We start from the raw sequence: 12,140 nt of genomic DNA on the forward strand, positions 1-12,140 counted from the left end.
TTGTAAATTTTTTGAAAAGTATCAGAAAGTTGCTATAACAAAAAGCAGTAGATAGGTTGCAAAATAGGGAAATACCCTTTATCTCAAACTGCTTTCAGAAAAAGATGACATGGAAATTGGAAACTTCGTTTAGTGATTTTAAGCACATCTTTCGGCGCTTAAAGTTTGTACTATTAGTATATGCCATTGGGGCATATGTATGCTTACAGCAGATTATTTACAAATATGTCTATATTACCAAGAATACGAAAAATGTTGATTGCTTAAAAGACGAAACAGAAAAGCCTCAAGGTATGGTCTCCATTTGATATGATTTATATAAAGTTGCAACCTGAATATAAATGGTTTTAAAAGTGGTTTGCCAAATAATAAACACAATTCTGTTAAAGCAAATAAATAATAATGGCTCAGGTTAAGTCATATCACTCAGTTTAAAGGTGTTTTTTAGACAATACAAACGTTTTGTGTTCAGCCTAAGCAAATATTGTTGACTTTATTATTCTCAAAATGTTTTTTTTAATATTTCACAAAAAGTCTTGTTATTTCTATTGTTTTTCTAAAAATCTTATGTAGTTAGGGTTATTTTGTTGATGGAATGGATGAAGGGCATCAGCCCTTGCCTTTGGTTTAGAAAACAAATTACTTCAAAATACATCTTCTATTTTTAGATGAAAGAGTTGCGATTGTAACAGGAGGTTCTTCAGGAATTGGTCAGGCCAGTGTTAAGAAGTTGTTAAACCTGGGGTACGTTGTAATTTCAGCCTCAAGAAACCATTGTGAAAGAGGTAGTTAACTTTACTATTTATTTACATATGACTTTAGGCAGTTGTTACCAGACTGAAGCCTGTGGGCCTTCTCTGGCCTTATATACCTAAAATATCATCATTAGTTGTTTGTTTACAAATAAGTTTGTTAGTTACAAATCTAAACAAAATTTTAACGAAATTTTTAAAAAAACAATAATTTTGTAAAGCTTTATTTTGTCAATGCATGATTTGTTTTTCGTGCATTTTACAGTAATAAAGTCACAAATGTTTTGAACTAAATTTTATCTGGCCTGCACTTTTAGTCCTTTTTGTTACCGGCCCTTTATAAAAATGTTTCAAAGCAATCTTCAAACATGAGTGATAAATAAAAATACAAATCAATATTATCTATGTTTAATGGTAAAAATAGCGGCCCAAATAGACGTTAAAAGCGACATGCTTTTTATACCGATGTGGCCTTCATATCACTGATGATGGCATTAGAATTTGCCGAAACGTGATCCGTATATAGTGTTCCAAAATGTTATCTATGATTTTAAAGTCATCTTTTAATATTATAGTTGTTAATTATATAATAGCTTTTCCTTTTCAGTTTTTGTCAAATATTCTGAGTAATGTATTTATGCTTTAGAATTATTTCCTACTGAAGAGAATTACCATGAACTTTTTTTAAATCTTGCTGACCAGGAAAGTGTTGTTGATTTTGCCAACCATATTAAGAAAAACTATGAAAAAATTGATTTGCTTCTTAACTGTGGTAAGATTGCACAACAGCAAATATTTATGTGTCATTCCAAATACATATACCAGAGTGAAATAAACTATCTTTTTTAGCTTTGTTCAATATTATGAATCAAGCAAAATGTTTGATATTATGTTTACTCTTTTTTAGGGTTTTACATTTATGGCCAACATTTTATTAACATTAGTGATCATAAAGTACATTATCAAGCTATGGTAGCTGCATTATGTTTACCCTTTAAAATATACCAGTAGGCCTATACTTATGATTGATTTGAGAATGGATTTTCTTTTATTAGTATTGCAAAGCTCAAAGCCTATATTTTTTACAGCTGGTGTTATGTTTGTCCCATTGCAAATGGCAAGTAAAAATGTGGAAAATCATGTGGCAATCAACTACCAGGGTCATTTCTTGCTGGTGAAACTATTGCTACATCATCTTACCAAGGCCCAGGATTCTTGCGTAATCAACTTGACATCTTCTACAGCTTGGTTGTGCACCGAAAATACTCCTGAACTATTTAGTACTCCAACCACTAAGTAACTACCTTTGGCTAGTACTCTAGATTTTATTTTTAAATGTTTGTTTTACAGTGTTCTAATGACTTAAGTCAGTCAAAGAAAATTGTTTTAATTAAGTATTACTGGTATACAAAATAGGGTTACTTGTTTTAATGTTTGTACATACAATGTATTGCCTGCTGTTGCATTTTTGATATTTCTTTAGTTGAATTATTGCTCAGAATAAAGAGGTATTTGTTTACCAATATCAGTACTATAATGTTTAATTTTTATGACAAGGAATTGACATGGAATTGACTTTCTCTAATTATGACTCGAACTATCCTAAAAGACTTAACTTGGACTTACGTTGTTTTATGAATGACTTGACTTGTACTTAAGTCATTTCAAAATGACTTGTTTACAACCCTGAAGTTTGATTTTGTTACAGTTCAGCTTACCAGCCCAATTTCAAAGGTTGTGTTGCATCAAGTATTTTCAAATCTCATTTCAGATCTTATTCTCCCCATGCTTCATATGCAGCAAGCAAGATGATGCTTATTCTATTCACCTACAAACTGCAGAATAATTTGAAGTTTACTGATGGTCACGTTAATGCCGTAGTCTATGATCCTGGGACAGTTTTAACACCACTTTACCAACATTCTGGTTCACTGTTTAATTTTTTTATGTGGATGTTTGGAAAAATATTACTGAGGGTAAGTGTATGAATATTGATAATTTGAATGTACCTATGATTATGGTGTTACTTTAGTCTTTTAAATAAATTATCCACATTAGATTTGAATGACCATTTAAACCTAAATAAGATTATCTAAAATTTAGATAAAGTTATATAAAAAATAGCTTGGATTTTTTTCTTCATGGTTAAAATATTTCTAAATATTGTGTAAGAAGAATTTTATTTTCTAATATTAAAAATAACCTAAAACTATTTTTTTGTAAATCATGTTATTCTAGACTCCAGATGAAGCAGCAGATGATATTGAACACATATTGAAGAATGACAAACCAAAAAACAAATATTTTGTTGGTTGGAAAAGAAAATATGAATACAGTGGTGTTTGTACCTACAAGGCTGACTTACAAAACATCTTATGGCAAAACAGCGAATGTGCCATTATTAAATAAAAAAAATGTTGTTATTTTCTCTCTCTTTATCCAATTAAAATAAAGCTTTGACAGATAAATTGTAAAAAAGTGGCACTTCTTTGTGTATATAAGGTTTTCCAAGGTGAAATTTTATATATCATTGTCAAAATTACCCCTTGAGGGGTAATAACCCACAGATCAAGAACCCTGAATTAAAATGTCGGCAGTATCTCAGCTCTTTATTAATGCGATCTGTACTTTTGTGTACCACCAATCCACAATGTTTTTTGATAGTGAATAAAATTGTTTTTTTGTTTTTTATATTTGATGTATTTGTCCGTTTCTGTGGTTTGTGTTCTACGTTACCTATTGGCAATGACGCGCAACAATAAAACGATGCCTTGCATGTGGTATTTACCACAGCGGCACCTGAGTGTAATTTAACGGGGCCCGTTTAAAAGAGAAATGTTCCAGAGCTTTGCCCGATAAATCCTTCCGCAATACGAAAGTGAACTGAAGCAGAACGACGACCCAGTAAACCAGCAACAGCAGAAAATTCAGAGACCGGAGCAATTCCTATCAGTTCACGCGTATCAAAGCATTACGTACAAAGCACATACAAACAGGCCTAACACCGGCTGGCTGATCATCGTTACGCTGCAGATATTATTAAGCGGTCAGTTCTGCAATTTTGACGCTACTCGCGAGACGAGACGTGAACTGTTCCATTATATTGATTCGTTTACTAATCGAGTATTTGGCGTATAAAACGATTCAAGCTTATTGAGGTAGTGAGCTAGCCGAGTATTTGGGCAGTATAGGTTATTTTCAGAAAAGTTAATTATTGACTAAACCACGTTGATAATGTTTGAAGAATGTAGTTAGACCTGTTAATAAACACCAGTGCCTATACTTGCAGTTGACGTTACAAGTGTGAACGTTACGAATACATGTTTGCCGCAATAAACATATGTTTTTATGTATTCCTACAAGCTGTCAAATGCAGATCGTTTCTTGCCAATAACAGATCTGCAAATGGCGCCTAATTGGAAACAGTCAAAGGAAAATGCCATCTACGTTGAGCCCAGCATGCTGTTTAGTTGTATTAAGATAGCGGTTCTCAATCAGTGGGCCATGGCTCACTGGTGGGCCGTAAGAACATTTTGAGAGGGCCACAGACCAATTTAAACAAGCTAGACTTAGTTTTATTTGTGTCACTGTCTTTAGTTTTACAGGAATAGTGGATTGAGGGGAATTAAAAAGGATTGTAAATTTATTGTTCAGCCGCAAGTATCTCACTAATGCACGGTTGAATAAATAATCTGTTTTGAAATCTGTTCTGCTGTGTTTTGTTCTAAACCTATTTTACAGTTTTTTCATTCACAAAAATTAATTGGGCTGCAGAATTTTTCTGCAACATAAATGGGCCATGAAAGAAAAAGGTTGAGAACCACTGTATTAAGACGATATAGACCAAGTGTAGCATAGTTCAGACAAGTCTGTATTTTGTGGTGGGTGCACAATCAGGATTTTTTAAGTAATTTTTTTCTAACCTTAATTAAGTACTGCACAGCTGCAATTTAAAATGTGGATTTTTAACCTAAGGTGTGCAAAATCCATAATTGCTTACCTCGAAATTTAGTACTGCTCACCTAAGATCTCATCAAAAAGTTCCATGAAATGTAGACTAGGTTCAAGGAAATGTGTCAAGTGACCAGACAATGATTAAAATATTAGAGTTATACAGACAATATACTAAAACAATGTTTTAAATATTTTTTGTCATGCTGTCATCAAAGCCTGAATTCCTGCTGTCATCAAAGCCTGAATTCCACTTTAAAATTTTATTTTTTATTTTAGGCAGGTGATAACAAAAAATATGCTTAGGAGTAAATTAATTTGATATCAACCAACTAATAAACATGGGATTTAAGGCAAGAGGCAGCATAAGAAAGAAAATCATTCCCATTTTATTTCTTCTTTCTGGAGGAATTTTGTTCTACACATACCAGCGGTGTTCTACTCATGGTTTGTTACGTGTTTTTTTCTCTTTTTTGATTTAATTTGTTCTGCAGTAAATAAGTGTAAACCATGACAGCTCTTAAGTCTGTAATGATTAACACTGGAAAATAGCAATTTAAAGTAAAAACACTGTTTTGTTTGCGAAGGTGCTGTAAACTACTACTTGCCTATATAGATTTGTTACTACTGTCTTGTAAAATGCAATTATGTTTTTTAAGCAATCATTTCAAACTTTGTATTTCACAGCACTGGAATTCTGATTTGTTTGTTTTATGTTGTTGACCAACAAAACCTTTCTGTTAATTGCAGATGGATTTGTGCAACGTTTGTACAATCACAGACACATCCGCTCTGAAGGAGGTAGATTAAAATTTGATGTTCAAACATGTTTGTTTGTTTGTACTTTGTTAGTGCATAAAATCCCCTAGTTATAACATGTTTTATCTTTGTGCTATATAATTTACAGATAGCTGAATTTTTTTGTTGTCCCAGTATTATTGTTCTTGGGTAAAGCCCAAAGCTATATAACACGTTCTTTACTATATTAAGTATAGGCTTTGTTCCAGTAATTTAGTTGTGTTCCTTTGGGAGCATTTATCCAATTGATCTTGAAAGGGCGCATTGATTTTTAAAGCTATTCCTTGTAAATCCGTGACGGATATATATGCTCAGCAGCTTACAATTTACCACTGCCTTTATGCTTAGTAGTTTATATCTTTTGCATCAATACTAAATAAGAGTGTGATCTTAAGTCTGATTGCACAATATAAATTAGAAGACTGCAAAATAATTTTGTTAAATTTGTAATGTTGAATACCTTTACCACAATGGTTAACTGTTTTCAGTTAAAAAAACGTGTGCATACCTTTTATTACCATCTTTAATTACTGTTGTTGTAAGCAAATTTATGAATAGGTTTTGTAATGTGTTTGTATATTGACAGCTACAACAACAAACACTTCTGGAAACCATTCAAGCACCAGTCATAACAGTAAGTTGCAAACATGCTTTTCATGCAATTTACTCAGTGGTACTTCAGCTTTTAAGCTTACTGCACACAAATAAAACAAAAAACAAGTCGCTGTACACAGGATTTTAATTGAGTACGAAACTGCATTAAAAAAACTCCCTTACTATATGGCAAGGGATAAATGCATTGTGTTTATTTCAGTCTTGCATTTTGCTGCTGGATGTTGATTTTGTAAAGTGAATAGTTTTTCACAAATTACATAAAGTCTGTGACCCATTCCCGAAACTATAAGGGCACATTGCACATAATTCACTGAGTTGAACTATAAACTACTTTTGAGTTTATTTAACTGTGTTTGTTAAAGTTTTTTTTTATCTCGGTTTCAACAACTAAAACTACGCTGAAGGACAAAACAATGTTTTTTCTCAATTTGTCATATGTTAAGGTTGTGCCCAGCAGCTATAAACAGTACCTGTACATAGTGGTTTACCAATGCACTTTGTTTGATTAGATGTGCGATACCAAGTGGCCCAGGTGAACTGGGAAAGGGTTTCAAACCCTTACTTGATCTCTGTATGGATTATTTTCGCTGGACTTGCAAAACTTGGTGAGTTATAGTCATAATCTTAAACCTGAAAAAATGCCTATAATTGAATGGCATAAATGAAAACAATTTTTTTTTTATTTAACTTTAATTACAATGTTTTTATTTCTTCAACCTAAACTTCATTTAATGCTTAAAAATTATTCATATGATGTTTAGTTTCAACTAGAGTTGTACTACCCGAATAGCATTTAACCTATTAACTGCTCAGGATATTTTTCCTATCTGATAACTGTGTTACTGTTGAGTGATTTTCCAATCATATATTTACATAAATTGTGAAAGATTTATAGCTAGTCTAAAAATAGATTTTTATTATCCAGTTCACCGATTAACTTAAAACAAATATCGGTATCCTACATTATCAATATCTGAATCAAGCCCTGGTTTCAACTAACTTATTTTATTTTATACATGGCTTTTAACAGACACACTTTTTTACACTTTTTACGAAGTAGATAAACTATAAAATTATCGCTTACACCAAGGCGATTTATTTCTTTATGGGCTGGTTCCTTATCTTAGTTTTCTGATAATAAAGCAAATATTAGCTAAAGACACAATTTTCTTAAGTAAACATTCATACATTAGCATGAAAAAGAGTTTTTCAATTCTATTTATTTTTTAGGTTTCCACCTAATTCATAGAGTAGTGAAACGGGTGCCAGAGAGTTGTATTCTGATCTGTGTGGGGCTGATAGTGGGTGGCGTGGCCTACTCAATCGACCGGAACCACCACATAGAACAGCTCCTTTTCAATCCCGACACCTTTTTCCTTTTTATTCTGCCTCCTATTGTGATGGAGGCTGGATATTTCATGCCCAAGGAGCCCTTCTTTGAAAACCTTGGCACCATCCTAACTTATGCAATCATCGGAACTGTGTTTAACGCCATGGCTATCGGCGGATCGCTGTATGCTGTCTATTCGTGGCAGTGGATGCCCTGTAAGTAAATATTGATTTGTGGTGTTTTATCGCTGTTTTATATTAGTGGTTGGTCCTCAACCCCAACCATTTTAAAACCACCCGGGCATTGAAGAAATAAAAAATTACCTGCCTCAGCTTTTTGACTCATAACATAAAAATTGCTTGCGACACTCTTAGTAGTATTTTACCAAATTAGTTTTTACTGTAATGCTGCAATCAACCAAATTAAATAATAAACATCGTCTGTGTACAATGAAGGGAAATAATTTTTAATTAATTGTATCCAATCGCGCATATATAATTGTATCTTAAAAGCCAAGCTTTGAGAAGCTAACAAACTTTAAAAGTGCAAAATGTTGTTTAGCACGCTTTACTACTAGACACTCTTCCCTGTTTGACAATCACTGCATTGGTTGATGTGGTCACATAGATAGAATCAATCAGTCTAGTTTCTGTTGCATTACTGTTACCTTACATTGGGACATGTTTAAAACCCAAATAAAATTAAAAGTGTAAAAAGTGCATTATAATCCAGAGCAAATCAGAGACTTATAAATAGGTTGCCTGTTTGAGTACTAACGCTTTGTTTAATCGCATACATTGCATAGTTTACCGAACCATTAAACCTTATGTGCCTGCCGGCATGCTAGATTTATGCAAGTTTGCAGAACGTTAAATTCTGTGCTTTAATGGACATATATAGAAATATAGGTGTATATATATTAGGAAAAAATATGTTTATTCAACTAACTAATTATGCTTTAAATAAATCAATATCATCCAAAACTAAGGTCAGACACTGAAAATAAAAAATTAAAACATTGACGCCACTGTTTTTTGCTAATTACACAAAACTAGTGCAGTTAAACTTTGAGTTAAATTTTTTTGCTTAAAGATTATGTGTCAATTTGTAAAATCTATTTTTCTGATCAGACATAGTTAAAAAGATATTTCAAGATTGTTGTATTTTGTTGTTAGACCTAGACGTGGAACTTACAGTGTTGCAGTGCCTTTTGTTTGGAAGTATAATTTCGGCCGTAGATCCGGTTGCCGTTATTTCTGTGTTCGAGGAAATTCATGTCAACACTGTCCTTTACATTTGCGTTTTCGGTGAATCACTTCTTAACGATGGAGTGGCCGTGGTAAGTTTCTAATAAAATATCCCCTTTGTCTAACTACAGTAATAGAAGATCTTTGTTTAAATTGTTGCTTCTTTGATCAAAAGACGAAGTTTAAGTATCAATCTTTACAACTTGCTTTTCAATTTTGATTAAAATAAACACACATTTTTCTGCTTTTTAAACAAGAAAAAAACAGATATCAAACAAGTACAAGAAAGAGTTTCACAGCAATTATATATATTATATTGATGTGCATAACCAGTTATAAATCAAATCAGTTTTATTTTCGTAGATATTTCATAAAGGTTTTAGATTTCCTTAACAATACCACGCTTAAAAAATAAAAATTTGCTTAAAATTCTTTGTACCATATTCAATTTATTATTGCTACCATTTAACACCGTAATGTTCTAACCAAATGAAGCAGTGTAGCTTGCTTTAGAGTCAAAAGTTTAAAGTCAGTGTCCCCTATAAAATAGTGTGAACTCATTCAAGGCTACCATTCTTCTGGGAATTGTGTACTGCACTCTGGCCCTCACATTTCCTTTCATGAGGAAGCATGTGGTAGACTGTAATTGATTTAGTTAAAAATGACTGTGATGTACTGAAGTCATTTGCCAGTGTGAGGTTTTAAACTTCATTCTCACTCTATACAATTTTATAATGTATTATTTCTTAGGGGTGGAAATAAATAGTGTATCAAATTACATGACCTTGTCATGTATTATCTTAACCTTTGATTTTTTCAAACATTTTTAAACAGTTGTTCTGCATAATAATGATAATTTGTTTTTGAAGACAATAATTTTTTTTATTGATTGTGTTACTTAAACATATTATATTATGTCTTGCTATAACCTCCAAATATGTTGCTTTAAACATATTCCTTGTGTGTATTTATTCTGCCTTGCTATAGGTAGATTTGCTGACTGTAGATTAAATGTTAATGATATGAAGTAAAAGTTAAAATTATTTATTTTAAACACTCTTTTGTGTGATGTTTACATATATGTATCATTTGAACAATAAAATCAGTCAGCCATAGTTTGCTTCTACTGCATATAGCCACATCCTGTTCAACACTGAATAAAACATCAACAATCATTTTTAGTTTGGTCAATCAACACATTTTGGCTTTGTTTCAGGGATAACATCCCTTAAAACTATTTTAAATGGATGGTAAATATCAATGAAAATATGGTTGCTGTGCTATTCGTCAAACAACCCAGTCCAGTACTAAACATCCTGTATTATAATTTAGCAGACTATGTGTGCATAACCATGCTTTGTAGCTTCTGGCAATGTTTAATCATGATAAGGCAAGATTATGTTTCTTGGACCTTGTTCAATGTTCATAGCATGAAACACATTTTTATATTTATATATATAAAATTATGTATATATATATATATACCTTTTTATTTAATTTAGGCCATGGCAAAACGGAAGTATATTTTTTAGCTCTTTCATCAATATGAATAATTGCACTACTTCAGTCATTTGCAAAAATAGGAATTTGATTTTTTTTTTTTAATTAAAGTTTTAATTACACAGGTGTAATTTCGTTTCCACCTTTAAGATATTGTTTTTCTTGTCAAACGTGCAAAGGGGTCAGTCATGCCATAAAACAGTCTAATTGGATTTTGTGTTTTGTAACTACCCACCAATGTCATTTTTTAATAATATTTTTCAGGTTCTGTTCAAAATGTTTGAGGGATACATACACATTGGCGAGAAAAACATCATTGGAATCGACATCGTGGCAGCGATTGCATCTTTTTTTGTTGTTGCTGGTGGCGGCCTGTTCATCGGAATATTTTTCGGCTACCTCGGCTCTTTTATTACAAAGTACACGGTGCACAATCGAATCATCGAGCCCACTTTCATTTTCGTTATCTGCTACATGGCTTATCTCACCGCTGAGCTCTTTCATTTGTCTGGAATCATAGCGTGAGTTTTGAAAAGCAATTTATTATGTAATTTTCATTCAACAGGAAACTCTTGGCATTTTAATCTTATGTCGAATGCTTAAGGTCATATGTCACTTTGAGATATCCTGAGAATTTACATATAAAAAATAAGATCTCCAAGCAGAAAGAATATGAACAGCTGGCTGTATGTTGGCATTTTATTTCAAAAACATGTTTTCCAACACCAGTGTACATGGTTGAAAACTGATTGTGTGATTTTAATCATATGTAGTAAGGTCTGATCACATAAAAATCTGCCAAGTCGTATTCCAAAATATTACCCAGACAAGAATTTAGCTCAGTAGTAGGTGTGCATCGGCATTGTTTTTGACGAAAACATGTTTACCAACACTGGTGTACCTCTCAATGCTACTTCATACAGAACAATGGTAATCTGATGTGTAACATATTAGGGAGGTCGTTTTATGATTTAGGACAACAAATATTGATCAATGAAAACATTTCTTTTATACACCTGTTCTAATAATAGCTTAAAACATGAGTTGGTGATGTACTGTTAACAGTTTGTTAAAAGGAAGAAATGGGCGTATTTATCAACATATAAATTGTTGGTATTTTTCTTTTGTGGTATCTCGGTATTAGCTGCTACTCTTTTAAAACTGACAAGCAAAAAACAAAAATGCTTTGTTGGAAACCATCGCTTAATTTTATTTATTTATTTATTTATTTATTAAATGTTATATTTTCATTCTTTACTATCTTTCATAAAAAAATTTACCAAAAGCGTTATCAAAAAGTCATAAGTAGGAGAACAAGCATGCTATTTAGGGATAAACATTTCATGTCACCTGTCGCATTCCTGAAAGAAAATGTATTTTACCTGTATTTCCAGTGGGTTCACCAGAGAAATCGAATAGGCACTGGCCACACACAGTGGTTGACCGTCGTAAAACAAATAAAACAGTAAATAAACTTTCAAAATACATCCGTCCAGAATCGTGTTCGCCGCCTTTACGATGAGCGCCTACGTTGAGCACAACATCTCGGTCAAGTCGCACACAACTGTCAAGTACGGGATGAAGATGCTGGCCAACATCGCCGAGACCATTATCTTCATGTTGCTCGGCATAGCGGCCGTCAGCGATTTCTGGCAGTACTGGAATACTGCCTTCGTTCTCTGGACCATTCTCTTCATCAGCGTTTACAGAGTGATCGGTGAGCGCCGGCAGCGTTTTTTTGTTTTTTTTAGCGCATTGTTTGTGAGTCAACTAAAGAGAAGCCCCTAAACACAAGAAGTGGATAACCTCGTGCTTAATAGCAGGATCTTCACAGAGTCTTTGAATCTTTAAAAGTCTTTGAATTGAATTACGTATTGAAATGTCTTTAAAAAATTCAATGTTTTACCAAAATTCTTTGAATAGTCTTTGGGTTCGTTTTATGTCCAG

The 12,140-nt window shown here is 32.7% G+C and overlaps 2 protein-coding genes across 6 annotated transcripts in view; both read left to right on the forward strand.

The window, feature by feature from the left end:
* On the forward strand, positions 1-3,566 carry LOC146162574 (polyprenol dehydrogenase-like). Its single transcript, XM_083385400.1, has 6 exons — positions 1-291; positions 669-785; positions 1,399-1,524; positions 1,841-2,048; positions 2,524-2,728; positions 2,991-3,566. The coding sequence occupies exons 1-6, from the start codon at positions 105-107 to the stop codon at positions 3,159-3,161; spliced, it is 1,014 nt and encodes a 337-aa protein (XP_083241526.1). The 5' UTR covers positions 1-104; the 3' UTR covers positions 3,162-3,566.
* A 1,421-nt stretch (positions 3,567-4,987) lies between these two features.
* Positions 4,988-12,140, forward strand: part of LOC146162575 (sodium/hydrogen exchanger 3-like) — a 29,072-nt gene continuing 21,919 nt past the window's right edge. For all 5 annotated transcript variants that reach the window (XM_083384680.1, XM_083384683.1, XM_083384681.1 and 2 more), the window contains exons 1-8: positions 4,988-5,150; positions 5,454-5,504; positions 6,088-6,135; positions 6,626-6,721; positions 7,347-7,661; positions 8,622-8,785; positions 10,458-10,714; positions 11,690-11,910. In XM_083384680.1, the coding sequence (XP_083240806.1) occupies positions 5,045-5,150; positions 5,454-5,504; positions 6,088-6,135; positions 6,626-6,721; positions 7,347-7,661; positions 8,622-8,785; positions 10,458-10,714; positions 11,690-11,910 (1,258 nt within the window). In that variant the 5' untranslated portion in view covers positions 4,988-5,044. The remainder of the gene's footprint in view (positions 5,151-5,453; positions 5,505-6,087; positions 6,136-6,625; positions 6,722-7,346; positions 7,662-8,621; positions 8,786-10,457; positions 10,715-11,689; positions 11,911-12,140) is intronic.

The sequence above is a fragment of the Ascidiella aspersa genome, chromosome 3, assembly GCF_963924565.1.
Source record: "Ascidiella aspersa chromosome 3, kaAscAspe10.2, whole genome shotgun sequence".
Taxonomy (NCBI): domain Eukaryota; kingdom Metazoa; phylum Chordata; class Ascidiacea; order Phlebobranchia; family Ascidiidae; genus Ascidiella; species Ascidiella aspersa.